We start from the raw sequence: 24,002 nt of genomic DNA, 5'->3' as shown, positions 1-24,002 counted from the left end.
AGTAGAGTGTGTTGATAAGAATCATTTACTTCGGTGGAAGCTGACCTCCACTGCTTTATTCCCAGAACAGTGCAACTCCTGAAATGACTGTTGAATTGTTTTAGCATTTTAGCCACTATTTTCTGCAATTGGAGTGGAGGGTGGGGAGTAAGGGGGGGGGGGGGGCTCCCTGTGCATGCCTAGCTTTGGAGACAGCCAGTGACTTAAGAGGAATTTATACATAGATTTTTAGATTCACCTCTCTGAGATTTCTGCTTTGCGTTCCAGTGGTTTGGTGATCTGAAGCCAGTCAGACTGACACTTTCCACTTGGCCTCCGTTACCCTGCACTGGGAACTGGAAAATGCCCCAAAGGGAAAAGCCAGAGTGAATGTGGAGCTCATGTCTTACTTTCCTTCCCTCAAGATCAGAACTTTTCAAATCCTACTTGTTTCGTTGGCTCTTCAGAATCTTCCATTGTTTTCTATATTTTATTCAACTTTTATTGCTATTTTCAGCAGGAGCGTTTTTCCAAACAAGGTATTCTCTCAGTGCCAGCACTGGAAGTCTCTCACTGTTCTATCTCACATCTCAGATTATCAAAGATTATTTTATTTCTTCTTGAGCTACATCCTTTAGAATTTCTTCAAAGTAGACCTTTTATAATAACACTTCAGTGTTTGTTGGTCTGAAAATAAAATTTTAAGAATCTTACGATAGAAGACTGTGCCAGGGTGCCCTATCAGTGAGAAAGTAGGAAGGGTAGCACTTGGGTAGCTTCTGGTTTTAGACTATATGGCTGGTGCTGCTTTGAACATGTCTTTTGGTGGCATGTGTGTATATAAATTCTATTGGGTATATAAATAAGAGTGAATAGCCATGTTTGTTTGTTTTTCAAAATGATTTTTGTAACATTTTTAAAATATGAAATGTCTAAAGAAAAAAATTACTGGTCTACCTTCCCCACTTCCTGAAGTCACTAAATATGTCCTTATTTTTCCTGTTAGGTAGACATAAACAAAAAAACAGAATCATCCCTGGACTGTGTGGCTCAATTGGTTGGGCATTGTCCCATGTACCAAAAGGTTGCCAGTTTGATTCCCCATTAGGGCATGTGCCAGGGGTAGCAGGCTCGATCTCTAGTAAAGGGAGTGGATTGATGTTTCACTCTCACATCCATTTTTCTCTCTTCCTCTCCCTCTCTCTCTCTCAAAAAAAAAAAACCAATTAAACAAATATAATCATAGTTTTTCACTGAAAATATAGATTGAAAGCATTCCTCAAGCTCATCCTTTTTAAGAACCACATAATATATTGTAGTATGATTTTTAATAAAGTGTTCATTCATTCCTATGTTGCTGAGTATTTACACAACTTAATATTTTAAAAATCATTTCAGTACTTTAAAGATTTCATGGTAGTCTCTATTACTCAGGGCAGAAACTGGAAAGAAAAACAGAAACTCTAGAGGAATTATAAAAAGGGAGTGAGAGAAGATTTAAAGTTGAGTTACTAATGTTAAGTCTGAAACAGAGAAAGAGAGGAAAGAACCCACTGAAATTTGGGGAAATATAGAAAGAAAAGGTTTAAGGGAGAAAATTAAAGGAGCACAAAGAGGAGGAAAAAACTTTCAATACAGGAAATTTGTAATTTAATAAGTTTCCTACATCAAGTTGCTGTATGTTTTTTCTTTTTTTAAATATATTTTTATTGATTTCAGAGAAGAAGGGAGAGGGAAAGGGAGAAAGAAACATCAATGATGAGAGAGAATCATTGATCGGCTACCTTCTGCTCGCCCCCTCCTGGGAATAGAATCTTCATCCTGGGCATGTGCCCTAACTGGGAGTGGAACCATGACCTCCTGGTTCATAGGTCAACGCTCAACCACTGAGCCACACCGTCCAGGCTGTTTTTTGTTTGTTTATTTTTGAGGAGTGATCCTAGGATTGCCTTCCTCAGCACGTCCATCTATTTTGACCATCAATCCATCAAGAGGACATTACAAAGCACCTGTTCATGGCTACATGAAGTGGAGAATCAAAAGAAGGAAAAAACACAGTTCTTGGCTTATGCTTACTCTAGTTTGAAGATTGTAATGAAATCCTCAAGTAATTACAGGATGTGGTTCTCTATCCCCTTTACCACTGAAGCCACATTCCCGTGCAAGGTCCAGCCTAGACACTGTTTTGTGGTTGGGAGAAAGCTTTTTAATGATCTCTTCATAGGGTCAGTTAGGAACTCTGAGAACAGAGGCCAGAGAGATGATTGGTGAGGGGTGAGGAAGCAGGAGAATGTCCAGAGACCACACAAATCTTTCAGGGTTTTGGGGCCAACCATAGAAAGGGACAAATGGAAACCCCAGGATCTAAACTTGAGCTCACAAAGCTAGATGAGGAGACACTGGTTCAAGGCAGGACCTGGTCAGGCGTAAAGCCTGGTCCTGGCTCACAAGTCAAGTGCTGGGTTCCACTCTTACTTGATTAAAATGAGTCAGGACTAGGAACAAAGGTCAAGAAGCCCACACAAAGAGAGAAATCATATTTATGGAGTGGGCACTACCAGCTGTGTGAGCAAGAATATTTTACCTATTTTTAGGTGATTAAATTTATCTATTTTTCTCACAAAATAATACATACTAATACTAAAACTTTGATGAGGTATATGAAGAAAAATAGTTATAAGTAAGCTACTCTTTCCTGTCTGACATACCGATTCTAATAGTTTGATGTAGGGTTTTCATAAAATTTCTATATTTATATATGTATATAAAATATTTTTAAAGATTTTGTACACAAATGCAAACTCTTCATTTTATTAACACGTTAAATTTTTATTTAAAATGAGAATAAATATAGCCCAACATCTGGCAAATATATAGAGATATGACTGATCCTTGCAAATAGCTGTGTATTGTTTTATATAAAGATTTATCATAATTTATTACCCACTCCCTTGTTAGTAAATAGTCTCACGGGTTTATTTTTCAACAGTTAACCCTCCCACACTCCTGGTGCAGGCGCCAGTGTCTCTGTCCTAGATTTGGGTCTGCATCTTGATGCAGCCACTGACACAAAGCGGGGCCACTGCAGTCGGGAGAGGTGGGGGCGACCAGGCTCCGCCCCCACCGCCAGGGCTGCCAATCAGCTCCCAGGAAGGCCCCCCTCCTCGCCCCGCTCTGCACCACAGACCACCTCCCGACCAGGCTCCCAACGCCGCCGCCACCAGTATTCTAATCCTCAGGCTGTCTGTCCCCTCTCCTCGTCACATCTCTGCAGAGGAGTCCCTTCCCCCTCCTAGTAGCCGGTGTGGAAATTTCTGGACAACCGGTGAGTCTTGTTCAATAATGGTTTCTGGAACCGGAGCAGGCCCGGCCGCACCGACCGAGTCCAGTGGTCCAGGGTGGAAGAGGGAGGGGAGGGCCGGGGCCGGGGGAGCACTGGGGAAGGGGTGCCTGACGGGCCGCGGAGGTGGTCGGGTTTGGGGCCTGAGACCGCTGGGGCCTAAGGAAGCAGATGTTTTCCAAAGATTACCTGCGTTTTCTCCGTGTCAGTTTCTGCGTTTTTCTACTGCAATGGTTCTTAATTATTGCGTGCTGTATTCTACAGGACCCTAACTACCAGGAGTCTGATATATCCCTGTATCAGAGACTGACATTTTATCACCTTTGCTTCAGCTGTGTGTGTGTGTGTGTGTGTGTGTGTGTGTGTGTGTGTTCCTTTCTGAGAAACAAAACCTGACAAGTAAGATCTTTTTCCCCCACCAAATCTCATGTCCCCTTCCTCAGAGGTAAGTCAGGTGCTATCCTTCCCATGTATATACGCGTTTTTTATTTTTATTTTTTTCTAAAACTCAGTATTTTGGGGTTCTACCTTTTGGTGCTATTAGTCGTAGCATTTCAGATCTGAAAGGGACTTAGCAAGCAAGTGGCCTGCCCACCTTGTTTATCTGAGAACCCTCAGCCCTGGAGAATATCAAGGACCTGCTCACTGTCAATCATGTGGTCCCACACAGACCAGGATCCTGAATTCAGATTCTCTTGATTTCTCTTTCTGGTATTTTCTCTGTGTAAACCCTGCCACTGAGCTCACCTACCCACATTCCCCTGTTGATTAATGTTTATATGAGTCAATTTGGGGAAAAGAGGTTGAAGGGAGATGGGGAAAGGGAATATGACTTCAATTGGAACCAAAACCTTCATCAGAATTAAAAAGATATGCATTTTCCTGAGACATGAAATATTGATTCTTAGGATGATCTGAAGATCATACAGTCTCACTATCTGCCAGATAGTGATTGAAGAAATTTACAAATCCACTCACCTAATTCAAACCTTACAATAAATCTGTAATATAGGTACTTATTTCATCCTCCCCATTTTACAGGTAATAACACTGAGGCATAAAGGAATTAAGTAAATTGCTCAAAGTCACTCAGCCCATAAAATGCAGCCCTGGGGTCTGAATCCTGGCCATCTGGTGAAAGTCTGGGCTTCTAACCACTATACTACCCTGACTTCACAGGCTAGAAGTAGCACCTGAGCCAGGTGAAGTCACCACACTAAGTAGGAACTTGCAATTTATAGAAGGGAGGACATCTGTCAACGGATCATTACCAGGACTTACAAGAAAGAAATAGGGTTTGAAATGTACACTGATGAATAAATTTTAGCTACCTGTTGTTTGAAATATATTATTTTTGATTTACAAAAGTAACATATAACAATGCAAACAATGTAGTGCTATAGAAAAGCTGCCTTTCCCAGTTCCTCTGGTTAAACAGTATTATCACGTAGAGATGTATCCTTCCCTTCTCCCACCATAATACAAATATGCACAGGGCTGTTTTTATTTAAAAATGAAAGCATACTAAATAATTTCTACAGTTTTTATTTTTCCCTTGGCAATACTTCAAGTACATTCCTCCCACTGAAAGGAAATCTGAGCTCTTCATAAGAATTGAATAATATTCCATAGAATGTGTCCTATAGTTTGTTCAGCTTTTCGGTATCAGTGAATAGTGAGAGAAGTTTATGTCTTGAATAAAACGGCCGGTCCCACTGCCACCCGAATGGGGGCCGCCGCCGTAGTGTCCAGCTGACAGGACCGGGACACAAAGAAGAGCTGTCCCCTGCCAGGCGCCGCCCCTCGGGCTCGATCCCGCCCTGGAGGAAGTGGGGAGGAGGAGACTGCTCGGGAACCCCTCCTCTGCTCCCGCTCCATCTCCTCCGAGCCCTGCCCACCTCGCCCCGGCGCTCCTGGCAGAGAAGACCCTTCCCCCCGCACCGCGCGCGCCCCTCTGCATCCAGCGCTGCTCCCCCCACCCCACCCCACTCTCCCCAGCCGCCCGGTTGTAAGTTGCAGGGCGACCAGGTGAGTGGCCCTCTTCGAATGCCCGCAGGCCCGAGGAGGGCCGGTAGCGGCGGATGGGCCTGGGTCTGGGGGCGGACGGTGCGGGAGGCCGAGGAGGCTGCTGGTGGACCTGCGTGAGCCCAAACCGGGGACAGATGTCTCGCTGTTTGTGCCGCAGTCCTGTTCGCGATTGTTCTCTGCTCACGGGCTCTGCGTCGCGCCTGCCGCAGTGCTCCTCCGGGCCCTGATGTATGTATGATGTTTGTTTACCTGCTTTGTGTCGTTGATTTATGCACAAGCCTGAGCTGGAGGAAAAGCATCTAATTCGAAGCTTTAGGGATGGCCCAGGGAGGAGGCTGGGCTGGCTCCGAGTCACACAGGTGGCTGGTGACAGAGCATCACTTCTGCCCGACTGCCCTTTGATCTTTACCAACACCTTGCCTGGCACCAAGATCTCTCATCCACTAGCACAGGTCTCCTGGAGCCTGGAATGTGTGGAAGAGGGGCCACTGGTCCCTCCCAAACCTCAGCGCCAGCGAGCCTGCAGAATTCCCTGCCAACCCCAGCTTTTCCTCTCTGCGCCACTCCTCCCCTACCTAAGGCCCCCTCCACTCCTCTGACGTCACCGACTTGCTCTTTGTGGACTGGCTCTGGGCCTGGGAAGGAAAGTCTGGCCTGGGTGAGGGCCTGCAGAGGAAGTGGAGGAGAGGGATCACACACCAGAGCTTAGCAGTGACAGCCCTGGGACTGTCGACCGCCCCTGTCCATCACTGTGCATTTGGTAGAACACCCTCTGAGACAGACTGATCGACAGCTAAGAGGAGGCAGCACCAGAATTTTTAAAACACAAAACAGGCCTTCTCCCGCCTGGGCTAGTGATCCTCCATTTTGCTGTTCAGCTGGGAGTCTGGCAATGAGATAAGTGAGCAAATACGAGTAAGAAAGAGCCCCAGGGGAACTCGGGACTCCAGAAGAGAGTGTAGTAAGATCAAAACAAGGGAATAGAAAAAGCAAAGTTTTGAATGGCTTTTATGAGAATGGGGGAGGGAATGATTCCAGCGAGCTACAGGCAGACCTTCAGAGATAATAGGAATGGTCTGTTTTTTAAGCTGAGTAGTGGTATATGAGAGGCTGTTAAATTTTAAAATTATTTTATTATTATTTTACCATTCATATCCTTCCACATGCATTACATATTCTTTTAAATACATGAATTAAACCATTTTTAAGTGAAAATCATTAAGATTGAGCTGGGAATAACTCAGACAGAATACAAAAGAGGTTGCACCCACCCTAATTCTGGCTTAAGAAAAATTCAGGGACATTTTAAAACATATAAGGAAAAAGAAAAAAGGTTTCATGGAAGAAAACGGCATGAAGAAGAGATCTATCAAATTGGATGTTTCTGACATGCATCATTTTTCAAGGCCAGGGTAGCTGTTTGCTAAAGAAATCATTCTAGGTTGACCCTTACACCCACACCTTATATCCATCATTCATTCAATCCCATCTACAGAGTATCTATTCATTATCCTAGGAAATCCAAAGAACCTGACCTCAGACACTTGCCCTACTTTTGGGATTTGAAATGAAATTATAATGTAGGATATGGTACAATAAGCAAGACAGGGCCACTGCCCTCCTTCCTATCTATATTTATGCACTTGCTTAAGGGAAATCCTATTTAAGTACCATGGGATCACTTTGTGGCAGGGGTAGGGGATCTGTGAAGCTCTCTCCCTGAGTTATAAGTTGTGCCTGGGGTACTGTCTGTTTTAGAGGTGCCTTGGGTTGCAGGAAGTTGGTAGGCCTGAAAGAGAGAATGCCGGATCCATGGAAGTAGAAGCAACGATGAAGAACTTCAGGGGAGAAGTAAAAGGGGTTTCTCCAGGCTGTGTCCATCTGAGCTTGGAGGGTAAACAGCGACACAGGCATTTGGTTCAAAAGTCAAGTGTCGGCGTTACCTATAGCTGGTTAAAGTGGGAATAGAACCAACTGCAAAGCTCAAAGAACCCCCACAGAGAAAAATCAAATTTATTGGTGGGCAAATGGACAACTTGTTGGGAAGAGAAGACATTTGGGATAAGTAAGATAGGATCAGTTGATCAATCTAATTTATATAGTAAATCAGAGTGTATTTACTTGGTTCATTGATTTTATATTACCTGTGCTATTTTTAATTGTAACAGTAATACAGAAAACAATTGAAAGAATGCAGACTTGTATAAAGGGAAAGAATACTGTTTGCCTCTCCCCTTCCTAATGTTAGTACGTTGAAATGTAGCTTCATAGACTTTCTACCTATATAAGAAACAGGAACTTAACAGGCTTATCTGTTGCTGGTACTTAAAAATGTGGACCTCATAACTAGATTTCCTGTGTTTTGAAGGCTGGTTCCACCACCACCTGTGTTACTTAAGCAAGTAACAGATTCTCTGTAGGGCAGGTTTTTGTTTTCTTTGTGGTTTTGCCCATATATAAATAGGGAAAGTGACAACACATACCTCATCAGGATTAAACAATTTATGTAAAGCACTTATAAGAATGCTGGGAACCTGTTTAGCACTGTCTTGTCATTACTACTACCTACAAAAATTATTAGTTCTACTACTATTATTATCTACATCCATACCAAAATGGGTTTGTGTCCTCTATATTATGATGATTTGAAAATTTCACTTAAAATATACCTAGGACATTCTTCTAGGTAGGTACAAAATAGATGTAACTCATTCTTTGTAAGAGCTATACAATACTCTAGCATGCATATTATCATACTTGTCTCAAGTATTCTCCCTCTCAAACGTTGTCTTGCCATGTACACAGCATTGGTGTCAGACCAGGGCGGACCCCGCAGCCTCACACACAGGGAAACTGGCAGAGAGAAAGGGAGCCCAGGCATACCCCACTCATCTTGGGTCAGCAGTCCTGCCCAGAACGGTAGAAGGAGGAGACCCGTCAGGAAAAACCCTCCTCTTTTCCCTAGTCCCCTACTTTTCAGATCTCCAAGCCACCTGCCTATCCCTTGTCACTTCACAGATATTTCTTCTGGGAACTAGCTCAGAGGACAATCAGAGAGACAAAAATAGCAATACCAGCAGCAACATAGTCCCAGAGAGAAGAGGTCTAAGAGTTGCTCTTCATGGAAAGTGTATGGGTGGCTGGTGGGGGCTATGCCCCAGGGTCGTATGTTGCAGCACAGTGGGCTATAGGGGCAGGATATGTGGATAAAAATGTGGTTTTGGGGCCGAAACCGGTTTGGCTCAGTGGATAGAGCGTCGGCCTGCGGACTGAAGGGTCCCAGGTTCGATTCCGGTCAAGGGCATGTACCTGGGTTGCGGGCACATCCCCAGTGGGAGATGTGCAGGAGGCAGCTGATCGATGTTTCTCTCTCATCGATGTTTCTAACTCTCTATCTCTCTCCCTTTCTCTCTGTAAAAAATCAATAAAATATATTTTTTAAAAAAAATGTGGTTTTGGGTTAGAGATCCTGTCTGTACCCACAGGAGTCAAAACTAGCTCCAAGAAACATTCCTTGTCACTTATCTATCTCAATTTTTAGGTCAGTTTTTTGTGAAGACAAGCATCCTTGTATATACACTTTAATAGAGCTACTCTTATATCTAAGAAAGGTTAGTAGAAGAGGGCTCACTGGTGTAAGGATAGGTACACCTTTGAAACTGATTGCCACTGTTAGATGGTTGTCAGTTTTTCAGCCCTTTCAGCAGATGTGACATCCCCAAAGCCTTTTGGACATTAGACATTATTAGCTGCCTTTGTCTTCTTCACTTTCTTTTCTGTCTTCATCACCTCCTTTTTTGACAATATGGGCAACATACATTATATTTTCCTCTGCCTGACCAGTGAGATTGAGTATATTTTCATAGACTGACTGGCCATATAAATTCCCTCTTCTGTGAATATCTTCTCTTAGGAGGATAGGATTTCAACAGGTAGAAAGACATGGGAGAGGGAGCAGGATGAGACAGAATGGGAAGAGAATCTAAAGTGTGTGCCGCGCCACCACGGCCAATGGTGAACCTGAGGAGGGGTGGTGAAGGACTGAAGAAAGACAAGAGAATACAGCTGGGGCTCGGTGGATCTCCCATGCCTGGATGAGGACACAGAAAGACCCAGCCTGCAAACTGATGCTTTATTTTATAGTCTGATTAAAACAAGGGTAGATTAACATGTATACAAATGTTCTTGTTCTGGCAACACTTGCTGCACCTCCCACAGCCCATTAGCTACTTAGGAAGGAATTAGGGAGGGTAACAAGGTCAGGCTTAATTATGCTAGAGGAGCTCTGCCCTCCAGGCTGGGACTTGTTTGTGGCCCTGCCACAGGTCAGCCCAAGGCTTGACCCTAGAGCCGCTCCCTACAAAAGTGAAAGCAGGGCATGTCCAGGGATGCCCTGTGTTCTGGAAGCTGTAGAGAGATTGTGGCAGGAGATACAGCTGGAAAAGTAAGGAGCAGCCAGCCCTGGAAGCTTCACACCCCAGTACTGCTCAGATTTTCCCCTGTGGGCCAAGATGAGGTCTAAGGGATTCTCTTCTGAGACATAATGGTAGCTTTAGAAGAATAGAGGTAACAACAGGTAACTGGTGACAGAGAAACTGGATCAGTTTAGTGAAGGAGTGAGTTACTGAGGACCTGAACTAGGTTAGTGGCAGCATGATTGGGAATTGTGAATGAGGACATTGACAGGATATGGAGCAGGGGCAGAAGGGATACAACTGTGATTCTGTGGCTTGCTGTCCTGGTTATTTGTGAACACCAGGAGGAGCAGGGAAGAGACAAGCTCTTATTAACGAAATGTTTGCTGATTGTATCTTCTAGGTAGTTTTCTGGTCTAGAGGTTATCCTCTTTAACAACTAGGGACATCAAGCTTGGGAAATTACCAAAGAGAAGCTAGTTTGGAGGGAAAAGAATAAATGTAAGACTTCTTTACTTTTAAAGACTGATGCCAATCAGAGAGTGGCTCTTGCACGGAGGCCCTGAGTTTGTTTATCTGTTCTTCACCAGTTACATTAGGACCAGGGCATGGTACCTGTGCCAAGGGCTTTTTCAAGGGTTCATAGAAATACTTGAGAACTCAATAGAGCACTAATTAGTATTAGTATTGGCTCCAAAATTATGAAAACTATAAAAATCAGAATCAATAAATGCTTAATTCAGTGTTTGTAAAATCTAATATTAGGCTAGTTTTTTTGTTTACTTTATAAGAACTTTCTATTAGGCACATATTTAGTTTACATTTAACCAAATAATTATAAGCTAGTATACATAGATATGTGTATTTCTATATGCGCATATCTACACTAATAAAAGAGAAACATGGTAATTGGCATACCACCGCTACCCTTTTCATTGGCTAATCAGCGAGATATGCAAATTAACTGTCAGCCAAGATGGCGGCCGGCAGCCAGGCAGCTTGAAACTAACATGAGGCTTGCTTGCCTCAGTGACGGAGGAAACGAATGTTCCCCGCCTGCGGCTCCTAGCCTCTGAGCCTGCAGTTTCAAACATTGTAACAAATACCGCTGGACTTCAGCCAGCAAATTCGCAACATTGTATGCAAAGGCCAAAAACCTACTTTCAGGAGCAGAGGCCTAAGAGCTGGAGCCAAGCCTCAAGCTAAAGCTGGCCCAGAATAAAATTTTAAAAAAAAAGGAAAAAAGGAGCGTTTGGGAGTTCAGTCACCCCCAGCCTGAAAACAGCCCTCAGCCCCTCACCCAGACTGGCCAGGCACCCCAGTGGGGACCGCCACCCTGATCCAGGACACCCTTCAGGGCAAACCAGCCAGCCCCACCCATGCACCAGGCCTCTATTCTATATAGTAAAAGGGTAATATGCCTCCCAGCACTGGGATCAGCGGAGCTGAGAGGCCTCCCGGCACCGGGATCAGCATGACAGGGGGCAGCGCCCAAACACCCTGATCGCCCTGCGGCTCTGTGTGTGACAGAGTGCGGCGCCCCAACCCCCTGATCGGCCCTGCTCTGTGGGTGATAGAGGGCGGTGCCCCAACCCACTGATCTGCCCTGCTCTGTGTGTGACAGGGGACGGTGCCCCAACTCCCCTATCGGACCTACTCTGTGAGTGACAGGGGGGAGCTCCTCAACCCCCTGATGGACCCTGCTCTGTGCATGACAGGGTACGAAGCCCCAACCCCCCTGATGGGCCCTGCTCTGTGTGTGACAGGGGGCAGTGCCCCAACCCCCGGATTGGCCCTGCTCTGTGCGTGACAGGGGGTCGCGCCGCAACCTCCCCATCGACCCTGCCTTGAGTGTGGCAGGGGGTGGTGCCCCAGCCCCCCAATCGGCCCTGCTCTGAGCCCGACCAGGGGCTGCACCTAGGGATTGGGCCTGCCCTCTGCCACCCAGGAGCAGGCCTAAGCCAGCAGGTCGTTATCTCCCAAGGGGTCCCAGACTGCTAGAGGGCACAGGCCGGGCTGAGGGACCCCTCCTTCCCCCCGAGTGCACAAATTTTTGTGCACCGGGTCTCTAGTACATATATAATAATTGAATATTCATAAATATAATAAATAATTGAAAGACACTTAACCTATGCAATTTCCTTTAATCTTTAGGACAACCTTATGTGATAGATCCTATTATCCCTACTTAAAGATTTAGGAAACTAAATCTGAGATGAGTTGCCTGATTTCACAGTTAGTAACAGCAAAGCTGAGATTCAGACCCACACAGCCTAACTCCAGAGCTGAACTTGTAATCCCTTGAGAATGAGTCTGTTCTCTGACAAAGGATATAGAAAAATGGTAATTGCCAAAGATAAAATCATAAGGAATACCTACATTTTCAGAAGGGGTAAAAGAAGTAAATGGTTCTAGAGGTGGCAGATAATGTGGGCTTGGGTCATAAGGTTAGAGGTGGTGAGAGCCTCAGGGACCAAGAGAACAGTACTGCCCAGGGCCACTGAGTAGAGTGATCAGTGAGGATGACAAGCCCTGGATGTTCACAGTGTGGAAACACATCTGTACTTGGGGAACTGTTTCAATAAAGTGCATACAGTGGAGTAAGACTGTAGAGTATCCTTAGTGGGGTGCTCATGTGTAGAAGCCGAGGATTTTTGTGAGTACATATCCACAGACATACACACCTTTCTCCACCTGGACAGGTGCAAGTAAGCATCTGCCATAATTTCATAACTTGTTGCCTTCTGCTTATCTGGGACCTGGACTCCAGCCACAGAGGACTTCTGCTTTCCTCTTAGCCAGGTTGTGACTATGGCCAAAGCACTGTCTCTGAGGACCCAGACTTTTCAGACTGAAATTCTGGGTTCCCCCAGCTGGGATTAATAAGATCAGTGTGGGAGCCCAGTGGTGGGAGAGGGGCGGGAAACATGCTGCATCACTGTATTGGTTTCTGGGGGCTGCTGGAACAAATTACCAAAAACTAGGTGGCTTAAACAACAGAACGACATTCTCTCATAGTTCTGGAGGCTTATGAGTTTTCAGTCCAGGTGTTGGCAAAGTTGTTCTTTCTGGAAGTTCTGAAGAAGAATCCATCCCATGCCTCTTTCTAGTTCCTGGTGTTTGCCAGCAATCTTTGGCATCCCTTGGCTAGTAAATGTTTCATTCCAGTCCCTGTGTCCTCTTCTCATAGCATTCTCCCCTGTCTATGTGTCTCTGTCCAATTTTCCTCTTCTTATGGGGACACCAGTCATTAGATTAGAGCCCCCTCAAATCCAGTATGACCTCATCTTAACTTGCTCATGTCTGCAAAGACCCTATTTCCAAACAAGGTCACATTCACAGGTTCTGGGCTTAATACCTAAACATACTGTATCTCTTTTGGGACACAGTCTTCACTTACTTCTGTTTGTTTCCTTTGGTGATGAAAAAGCATTGAGCCCTTTTAGTTTGACCCCAAGAGTTTAAGAGGACAGAGTGCTATGGGGTCTTCTAGATTGGAGACACTGCCACCCCTGGTGAGTGCCTGAGTCATTTCACGATGTCAGTCTCATCTGGGTGATGGAAGAATTGCCTCAGCTAACAGAGTAATGACCTGATTTGTTTGTTTGCTTATCTGTTCTTCACCAAGCTGAATCTTTGCTTTCTCTCTGCAGAAGCCCATAACCATGGCGACCCCCTCAGCTGCCTTTGAAGCCCTTATGAATGGAGTGACAAGCTGGGATGTCCCTGAAGATGCCGTCCCATGTGAACTGCTTCTTACTGGAGAGGCTTCCTTCCCAGTGATGCTGAATGACATGGGCCAGGTCCTCATTGCTGCATCCTCCTATGGCCGAGGCCGCCTGGTGGTGGTATCCCATGAAGACTACTTGGTAGAAGCCCAGCTCACTCCCTTTCTCCTCAATGCAGTGGGGTGGCTTTGTTCTTCCCCTGGGGCCCCCGTAGGTGTACACCCATCCCTGGCACCTCTGGCCAAAATCCTCGAGGGCTCTGGGGTGGAGGCAAAGCTTGAACCGGAAGTGAAAGACTCCCTGGGGGTTTACTGTATTGACGCCTACAATGAAACCATGACTGAAAAGTTGGTAAAGTTTATGAAACATGGAGGAGGTTTGCTCATTGGAGGCCAAGCCTGGGATTGGGCCAACCAAGGCGACGATGAAAGGGTTCTGTTCACTTTCCCTGGGAACCTCGTGACCAGCGTGGCAGGCATATACTTCACTGACAACAAAGGAGACACAAGTTTCTGTAAAGTGTCTAAGAAGATGCCCAAGACTCCAGTCTTAGTTAGGTGAGTATATTACCTCAGTGGGGATTGGTCCCAGGTTAAAAAACAGACACGTTTTTGTGTTCAGGTTATTTCTAGACTATCAGAAGAGAATTTGGTGGATTCACCATAAGTCAACCAGATTTTAAAATATCCTTAGTCATGGTAGGGGCAGGGTCTCCAATGCAGCTGCCTCCTCAGACCAGACCACTTATCTCTTTGAGGGGAGAAATTTCTTAGTGGCCATTATGTCCCTCAGCATCTAGCTTAATAAAATATATTGCTGAGTCCTAGAATTGGCATGACAGATTCAGAAAGGGTCATAGAAGAAGGTTGCTTGAAACTGAAATGTGAAGAAAAGAAAATGGACAAGAGGGACCCCATAAAACAGCCTAGAGCAGTGGTCCAGGGACCACCGGTGGTCCATGAGGTCCAAAAGATTGGCGACCGCTGGTTTAAGGAAACCTTTGGAGCAGCAGTCACCAACCGGTGGTCCATGGACCACTGGTGGTCCATGGGGTCTAAAAGGTTGACAACCGCTGGCCTAGAGAGCTGTGGCAAAGGTTTTTAAATGTCTGGCAAGATAGGATTAGGATGGCAGTGAGAAACTGAGATAGCAGAAAAGATGGCACCAGTGATAGATGCTATATCTAGGAGTTCGGAGAGGATTTTATCTCTGGGGACAAAAGACCTGATGGTGGAGAATGAAGGAGGTACGTGATGTAGAGGCAGCTACACTGAAAGTCTTTGCGGGCACTGCCCAACCTGTTCTGTTCGCATTGTGCTCCCATCCCTCTGACAGTGCTGAACAGAGTAGGTTGGTTGGTGGTCGATAAACTTGTATTGGACGGATGATTGAAAGAGATTAGAAGCTGGAAGTCCCAGGAGTAAAAAAGGTGTACCAGACCACGCCCTATATTGTACATTAAAACTCTCAGCAGTAGTATTTCTGACTGATAGGAACAGAGTAAGATAGGATTGGGTGAGGAGGGCACACCAGGGTTAGTAGAGAGACAGGGAATGAGTGTCCTGGCATAGAACTCCTAGAACACCCCCAGCTCCGTTCTCACATGTTCAATGAGGAGAGACACAGTTATTCAGAGGAATAGTGACTGATCAAATCGATCAAATTTCAGCTTACCAATGATCTTGATCCTAAGGAAGAGGAAGGTAAGACTTGACCATAGTTCTATTTCTTACCAGTTTAATCCCCCTTAGTTGCCTTAAAAAGATGTATTTTTCTACCAAAACCATGCCTCTTTTTTCTTTGGCTGTGCCTAAATCATCTCTCATCATCAGTGATTCTAATTTGGGGCTGGTTGGGTTGTCTGTCTGTGTATGTGTGTGTATATGCACATGTGTGTTCGTTCATGGGTAAAATCAACTTGAAGACTAACACTTGAGAAAAAAATCTGACTTAATTAGGAAAATATATAGAATCTATTGTGGAAATTATGGGTCATTATATTGGTTATTAGGTAACATTACATCACACCTTTTGACTCTGGTTATATAGGTAGGTATATCATAGCATTACTCATATGGTAGATAGGTAATTTTTTGACTTGTGTATGAATTGAGGATGACAATAGTTATTTTCCTGAGTCAACTGGCTGAAATGAAGTAAGCAGAAGAAAATAAAAGGTATGGTGTGTGTGTGTGTGTGTGTGTGTGTGTGTGTGTGTGAGAGAGAGAGAGAGAGAGAGAGAGAGAGAGAGATATGAAATAATGATTAAATGCATAGTTGATATTAGTAGGGAAGATGAGAAAACAATCCTCTCTCCTTTCCCCCACAATTTTCTTAATATTAGCTCTCAAGTGCCTAATGCTGAAATATAAGCATTGAGCTATCTTTCTCCCACCTGGTGTTGTGGGGAAAAAACTATATGCATTTTTCAAAACTCATTAATTGTACACCTAAGTTGAGATAATTTTACTTTATGTAAATTAAACTGCAATAAACCTTTAAAAATGGGTTCTTTTAATAGGACTTTGAAAAATAAATAATCAGGATGTAATCAGATTCATGTATAAGGATATGTAATTCAGCATTATTTGTAATAGGGAAGAGTAGAATGGATAAATAAATTACAAAATTATTAACCAACCACTAGAAATATATGTTTCCAAGAATATTTAAGGACATGGGGAAAATCTTTTGGGGAACACTATTAAATGAAATAAAGTAGGATACTAAGCTGTTGTTCAGTATGTTCCTAATTTTGCTCAAAAAAATATAGCTATGTTTAGAAAATATTACATAAGAAAAAGGCCAAAATATCACTAATGGGTAGATCTCTCAGATCTATCTTCTACACTAATAAAAGAGAAAGATGCAAATTGACCATACCCCCAAATGCTTCCCATTGGCTAACCAGCAGGATATGCAAATTAACTGCCAATCAAGATGGCGGCCAGCAGTCAGGCAGCTGAAGTGAACAGGAGGCTTGCTTGCTCCAGTGACGGAGGAAGCCAATGTTCCCGGCCTGCGGCAGCCCAGCTCTGAGCTCCGGATGCAACAATGTTGCAATTATAGAAGCTAAACAAGCTCCAGATAGCTGCTTTCAGTAGTCAGCAGGCTCAGAGCTTAGAGTGCCAGTGATGGCAACAGAGTTTCAATTATAGAAGCTAAACAAAGCCCAGATAACCTGCTTTCAGCAGCCGAGGCCTCAAGCTGGAGCTGGCCTCAGAGCTAAAGCCGGCTCTCAGCTCCAGTGACAGCTATAGAAGGTAAATAAATCCCAGAATAAATTTTAAAAAAAGAAAAAAAGGAGAGGTTGGGAGCTTCAGTCACCCGCCAGCCTAAAAACGGCCCTCAGCCCCTCATCCAGACTGGCCAGGCACCCCAGTGGGGACCCCTACCCTAAAGGGGGTGCGGGCAACCTAAAAACAGCCCTCAGCCCCTCACCCCAGTGGGAACCGCCACCAGAAGCCTCAACAGCCGGTCTTGCCTTGAGGCCTGGGAACTGCCCATCAGCGGTCCAGGCTGCAAAGCAAGGCCCACCCCCAGAAGCCTCAGCAGCCGGTCTTGTCTTGCAGCCTGGGAACTGCCCATCAGCGGGTCGGTGCTGCAAGGCAAGGCCCGCTCCCAGCAGCAGGTCTTGCCTTGGGGCCCGGGAACGGCCCATCAGCAGGTCCAGGCTGCAAGGCAAGGCCCTCCCCCAGAAACCCCTGCAGCGAGTCTTGCCTTGGGGCCCAGTATCCGCTCATCAGCGGGTCCAGGCTGCAAGGCAAGGCCTTCCCCCAGAAGCCCCAGCTACTTTAAAAATAGAAGGATCTCCTTTTGAACCAATCTGTTTAGATTCATGATTAGTAAAACAGTATGGAACTAATGAAATACAGTGATAGGAATTAGGAAGTGTGACACTGATGGTTCTGGGCATGTGAAGGGTGAGGGACCAAAGGGTACACACGGTCTTCCCTTCAGTTCTGCTGGAGAGATGAGCTCTGAGGGCCGGAGCTGCTCCATGCCCAGAAGAGGTGGGTGTGGCCAGTGGCTCTGTTACAGAACTTCTTACCAAGCAGAGACCTTAGCTGACCCACGGGAACCTTTTTACTCCAGAAAACAGCAACAGCCAGTTCCCAATGTGCATGGGAAAACCAGTGTACCCTTCTGTGCACAGTGTCCTGATGGAGTGACAGGGGAAGTGGGTGAGGGGAGCAGTGCAGAGTTGTTAGGCAGCTGGAGTGGGAGTGGAAATGCCATGAAATGTCCAGTCCTGGCTGTGCCCATGGCCTGGGCAGCTCCTCCAGGCACTAGCTGAGGGATTAGGGCTGATTCTCTCAGGAAGGGAATATTCCATGGGTGAAAGATTTACAGGCTCAGGGTGGGCTGTGTGTTAGTTTGGGGCAAATCCTTCAGCATTCCTGCTTCCAAGCCCTCAGAGGAATGAGGCAGAGGTACCCCTCACCCCCAAGACCCCTTCGTGGACATTTTAGCATCTACGTGATTTTTAATCCCTTCAGGGAGACTTTCTATCCTGCAGTCCCATCCCACCCCACTGTTGCTGTTTGTCTGCCAGCTGGGTCGAGCATCAAGGGGAACGGGGGTTAATACTCACTGAAAGACTACTGATCCTACCGGGAAACCAACCTGTTTACTGTACTGTTGTAAATATCATACCCTTTATATCCTGTATATTGGCTTCTTTTAAATAAATTGAAATGTCTTAGAAAAAAGAAGAAAAAAAGGCAGGGCGGGACCCAGAAGACCCAGAAGCCGCCTGATATGGTAGTAACTCTATCAGTAAGCACTCTGAAAGTCAGTGGCATAAATGCACCAATTAAAGGACAGATTATGAGGGTGAATCAAAAACAAAACCCACTTTAAATATAAAGACACATATAGATTAAAAGTAAATGAATTAAGCTGCAGCCTGTTTTGCTCAGTGGATAGAGCATTAGCCCGTGGACTGAAGGGTCCCAGGTTCAATTCCAGTCAAGGGCATGTACCTCAGTTGCTGGCTTGATCCCCAGTCCCTATCAAAGCATGTGCAGGAGGCATCCAATCAATGTGTCTTTCCCTTTCCCTTCACTCTCTCTAAAATTCAATGGAAAAATATCCTTGGGTGAAGATTAACAAAAACAAAGTAAATGGATTAAGTAACATTAAAGAGATTATAAGAAAAATATATTCCAAATTCTGTTAGTTGTATAATGGTTATGTTTAAATTATTAACACCTAAGAAATTGGGTGAAGGGTACATATAATATGCTGTAGTATTTTATAGTTTTTTTAGATGTATGATATTATTTCAAATTAAAATATTAAAACATTTAAAAATTAATAAAATATTAATTGAAATGTATCTGCATTACATGAAAAATCTCCTAATTGCTTCTAGCATAATTTATTAAATTGCGCTAAAATTTACAAGGGTTCAATTAAAAAATATCTTAATTCTAAATGATATAATAGAAAATATATAATAGTGCAGTTATAAGCACTTATCTGAAAATACAAAAAAAAGTGAATTTAAAGAAGGGATTAGCCAAAGAAAATATATGCACAACCCATGGACACAGACAACAGTGTGGTGATGGCCAGAGAGAAGTGGGGGGCAAGAGCTGGGTAGAGGGGGCAAAAGGGGAGAAATAGGGACATCCTATATAATAATAATAAAAGGCTAATATGCACATTGACTGAACGGCAGAATGACCGGTTGCTATGATGCGCTCTGGCCACCAGGGGGCAGATGCTCAATGCAGGAGCTGCCCCCTGGTGGTCAGTGCACTTCCATATGGGGAGTGCCACTCAGCCAGAAGCTGGTTCAGGGCTGGCCAGCGCAGTGGTGGTGCCAGGAGCCTCGCCCACCTCTGTGGCAGCACTAAGAATGTCCAACTAACGGTTTAGACCTGATCCCTTGGGGGCCTAAGCCTTTAGTCGGACATCCCCAAGGGCTCCCTGGCTGCTAGAAGGATGTCTGACTGCAAGCTTAGGCCTGATCCCCCGGGGAGTGGGCCTAAGTCAACAGGTGGACATCCCCCAAGGGGTCCTGGACTGTGAATAGGCACAGGCTGGGCTGAGGGACCCCCCCCCCCCGCCCCGAGTGCACAAATTTTTGTGCACCAGGCCTCTAGTCCTATATAATAATAGAGAAACATGTAAATTAACCGTCCCTCCGCTACACTCACCAGCCAATCAGGAGTGAGTATGCAGATTAACCCGACAAAGATGGCATATTAATTTGCATGCACAGGCACCAGGCAGAGAGCAGAGTGGGAGAGCTAGTGGAGAGTGGAGTGGCCTGGGGAACTTGGCTCCCCAAGCTGCCAGACGGAGAGCAGAGAGGGAGAGCTGGCGGCTTGGAGGACTTGGCAGAGTGGGAGACCATGAGATGGAGACAGAGCAGGAAAGGAAAACCAAGATCATGGGGAGCACCAGGAATGCTGGGAATCGTAGTTCTGGTGGCAGACGGATCTCCTAGACACTAGAGCGAAGTGAGCCTGGAGCAAGTTACTGTTGCAGTGGAGGATGGAGGGAAAGCAAAGGTGAGAGTCATAAGTAAAATCAGAGTGTCTAGGAAAAATTAAAGGGAAGATATCCTAAAACTTCCAGGAAATCTCCACCAATGAAGCAAAGAAAAAAAAATGCCTCTATTAATCTGTGAGCAACAAACCAAACTGAGTTGGGGTCTCAGACAATTTGCTCATATGATTGCAAAGACAGACAGAAACTCTCAGATTGGAGAGGGCTCCCCTGAGTGCTCCCAGATTGGAGAGGGTGCAGGTCAGGCTGAGGGACCTCCACAGCCCCCAGTGCACGAATGTCGTGCACCGGGCCTCTAAAATATATATAAAATACACACACACACACACTAATAAAAGAGAAAGATGCAAATTGACCGTACCTTCATGACGCCCATCAGCCAATCAGGAGTGCGTATGCAAATTAACCCAACAAAGATCGTGGGTTAATTTGCATATGCAGGCGCCAAGTGGCTGGGGGTGGGGCAGGATGCCATGGCAATGATGCAGGCATTCCACACTGCCCCAGCTGCTCCGGGCCTCTGGACACCATGGAAAGGCAGAAAGGCAGCTCTGGCCAGAGCAAAGGTAGTGCCAGCAACCAGGGGAAGGAAGGCCCATTCTTGCACAATTCTTCGTGCATCGGGCCTCTAATATCTACACTAATAAAAGAGAAAAATGGTAACTGGCGTACGGCGATACCTTTTTCATTGGCTAATCAGGGCTATATGCAAATTAACTGCCAACTAAGATTGGAAGTTAACTGCCAACAAGATGGCGGCTAATTTGCATAAGTAGGCACAATGCAGGGAGGCGAAAGGGAAAGCAGGAAGAAGCCCCCTGCCACTGACAGTGATCTGAAACCCAGGGGGGAGCTAAGAGCTGGGGGACAGGGCAAAGGCGGGCCTGGAGCCGCCTTTGCCCTGCCCCCCCAGCCATGATCAGAGAATCAGGCGCCTTTGCCGCCCTGGCCAGTGATAGCAGGAAGTAGGGGTGGAGCCAGCGATGGGAGCTGGGCAAGGTCGAAGCTGGCAGTCCCAGGAGCTAGGGGTCCCTTGCCTGGGCCTAAAGCGGAGCCCACGATCGCGGCACCCCCCGCTGCCACTGCAGGTCCCCGCTGCCTGGGCCAGACGCCTAGGAAGAGGCGTTAGGCCTGAGCAGGGGCGGAGCCTGCAATCGCGGGGAGCTGGGGGTCCCCTGCCCAGGCCTGACACCTCTGCCGGAGGCCTCAGGCCTGGTCAAGGGGCCGATCCGGTGATTGGTGATCGGAGGGTGATGAGGGTCAACTCCTCTGGCCGAGGCATCAGGCCTGGGTGGGGGGGCGGAGCCGGGGATTGGGGGATATGATGGTCCCCTTGTCCAGGCCTGAAGCCTGGGTCAGAGGCATCAGGCTTGGGCGGGGGCCAGAGCCAGTGATCGGGGGGAGATGGGGGTCCCCTGTCCAAGCCTGACACCTCTGGCAGAGGCATCAGGCCTGGGCAAGGGGCCGATCAGGCGATCGGAGGGTGATGGGGGTCAACGCCTGAGGGCTCCCAGTATGTGAGAGGGGGCAGGCTGGGTTGAGGGACACTCTCCCCACCACACACACCCAGTGCACGAATTTCGTGCACCGGGCCCCTAGTATATATATAAAAGCCTAAGCGACCATTCGACCATTAACTATGATACACACTGACCACCAGGGGGCAGACGCTCATGCACAGGCATGGAAACATGGAACAGACTGATGAATCTCAGAGGGAAGCGGGGAGGGCGGGAAGAGATTAACCAAAGATCTTATATGCATACTAGAGGCCCAGTGCACAGATATGTGCACCAGTGGGGTCCCTTTGCCTGGCCTGTGGGGATCAGGCCGAATCCATGCACCGGGCCTCCAACATCCCCTGAGGGGATGGAATAATGGTAGAAGATTTTTACTTTAAAACTTTTATTTTCCAAATTTTATTAATAAGGCATATATTTCATTACCTTGCTTCACATGTAAGAACATTAAAAGACAAGAAAAGTAGTTTAGAAGTCACATTAAAGATCTTCCACATCTATATAACACACAAACACTTTTTATTACCTAAACAGAAAATATAAAACAAAATTCTCTATTAGCTAATTATTTTCCCATTCCTTTCTAATATCTCTCATATACATACATATATGTGTGTATGTGTGTGTGATGTTACATATATAATATTAGAGGCCCAGTGTACGAATTCGTGCATGGATGGGGTCCCTCAGCCTGGCCGGCAATCGGGGCTGATTGGGGTGCCGGCCTGCCGGGGGAAGGGGCCATGGGAGGTTGGCTGGCCAGCAATCAGGGGGCTGACTGGTAGCGGGGGAAGGGACCGCGGGAGGTTGGCCCCAGCGACAAGCTAACCAACAGCTGATTCCACAAGGAATTTGGCTTCCTCCTCCCTCCTGTCTGGGTCTGGGGTGCAGGTGAACCAAATTCGGGGCTGTCATGGCCCCAACAGCAAGGTCTGGGTCAGTGTGCATCATAGCTACCAGCTGGTCATCCAGTCATTCGGTCGTAATGGTAGCTTAGGCTTTTATATATATAGACTAGAGGCCCGGTGCACAAAAATTTGTGCACTCGGTGGGGGAGGGGGGGCCCCTCAGCCCGGCCTGTGCCCTCTCGCAGTCTGGGACCCCTTGGGAGATAACGACCTCCTGGCTTAGGCCTGCTCCCAGGTGGCAGAGGGCAGGCCCAATCCCTAGGTGCAGCCCCTGGTCGGGCTCAGAGCAGGGCCGATTGGGGAGTTGGGGCACCGCCCCCTGTCATACACAGAGCAGGGCGATCGGGAGGTTGTGATGCCACCCTCAGTCACGCTCAGGGTAGGGCCGACTGGGGGGTTGGGGCACCATCCCCTGTCACACTCAAGGCAGGGTTGATGGGGAGGTTGTGGTGCCACCCCCTGTCATGCACAGAGCAGGGCCAATCAGGGGGTTGGGGCATTTCCCCCTGTCACTCACAGAGCAGGGCCCATCAGGGGGGTTGGGGCTCTGTACCCTGTCACGCACAGAGCAGGGCTCATCAGGGGGTTGGGGCGCAGACCCCTGTCACACACAGAGCAGGACCCATCAGGGGGTTGGGGCACTGCCCTCTATCACCCACAGAGCAGGGCTGATCAGGGGGTTGGGGTGCCGCCACTCTCACACTCAGGGCAGGGCCGATGGGGAGGTTATGGCTCTACCCCGTCACACACAGAGCAGGGCCCGTGGGGGTGGGGGGGTGGGGGGTTGGGGCACCGCACCCTGTCACACACAGAGCAGGGCCGATCAGGGGGTTGGGGCGCTGCCCCCTGTCACGCTGATCCCGGTGCTGGGAGGCATATTACCCTTTTACTATATAGAATAGAGGCCTGGTGCATGGGTGGGTGCTGGTTGGTTTGCCTTGAAGGGTGTCCTGGATCAGGGTGGGGGTCCCCACTGGGGTGCCTGGCCAGCCTGGATGAGGGGATGATGGCTGTTTGCAGCTGGTCACACATCCTTCAGGGTGGTGGTCCCCACTGGGGTGCCTGGCCAGCCTGGGTGAGGGAATGATGGCTGTTTGCAGCTGGTCACACACCCTTAAGGGTGAGGGTCCCCGCTGGGGTGCCTGGCCAGTCTGGGTGAGGAGCTGAGGGCTGTTTTCAGGCTGGGGGTGACTGAAGCTCCCAACCGCTCCTTTTTTTCATTCTGGGCCAGCTTTAGCTTTGAGGCTTGGCTCCAGCTCTTAGGCCTCCGCTGCTGAAAGTAGGTTTCTGGCCTTTGCTTACAATGTTGCGAATCTGCTGGCTGAAGCCCGGCAGGTTTCTGGGGTTTTGTTTAGCTTCTATGTTTGTTACATAGTTGCTTGCAGCTCAGAGGCCTGCAGCGGCAGACGGGAACGTTGAGTCCTCCGTCACTGAAGCAAGCAAGCCTCATGTTAGTTTCAAGCTGCCTGGCTGTCAGCCACCATCTTGGCTGACAGTTAATTTGCATATTGCCCTGATTAGCCAATGGGAAGGGTAGCGGTCGTACGCCAATTACCATGTTT

General features: G+C 47.0%; 1 protein-coding gene across 4 annotated transcripts in view; it reads left to right on the top strand.

Annotated features, from left to right (window-relative positions):
* Window positions 1-3,101: 3,101 nt before the first annotated feature.
* The window catches only part of TCAF1 (TRPM8 channel associated factor 1), a 46,458-nt gene continuing 25,557 nt past the window's right edge, over window positions 3,102-24,002 (top strand). For 2 of the 4 annotated variants that reach the window (XR_013996606.1, XM_081102717.1), the window contains exons 1-2: window positions 3,102-3,304; window positions 13,416-14,047. Coding sequence is in view for 2 of the 4 variants with exons in the window: in XM_081102717.1 (XP_080958843.1) it covers window positions 13,428-14,047 (620 nt within the window). In the remaining 2 variants the exon portion in view is untranslated. Of the gene's footprint in view, window positions 3,305-4,993; window positions 5,348-13,415; window positions 14,048-24,002 lie in introns of those variants that run through there. The other 2 variants (XR_013996607.1, XM_081102718.1) reach the window with 1 other exon arrangement.

The sequence above is a fragment of the Myotis nattereri genome, assembly GCF_964212035.1.
Source record: "Myotis nattereri genome assembly, chromosome: 11".
NCBI lineage: Eukaryota > Metazoa > Chordata > Mammalia > Chiroptera > Vespertilionidae > Myotis > Myotis nattereri.
The sequence above is the reverse complement of the archived record's forward strand: the minus strand, read 5'-3'. Positions and strand labels throughout refer to the sequence as shown.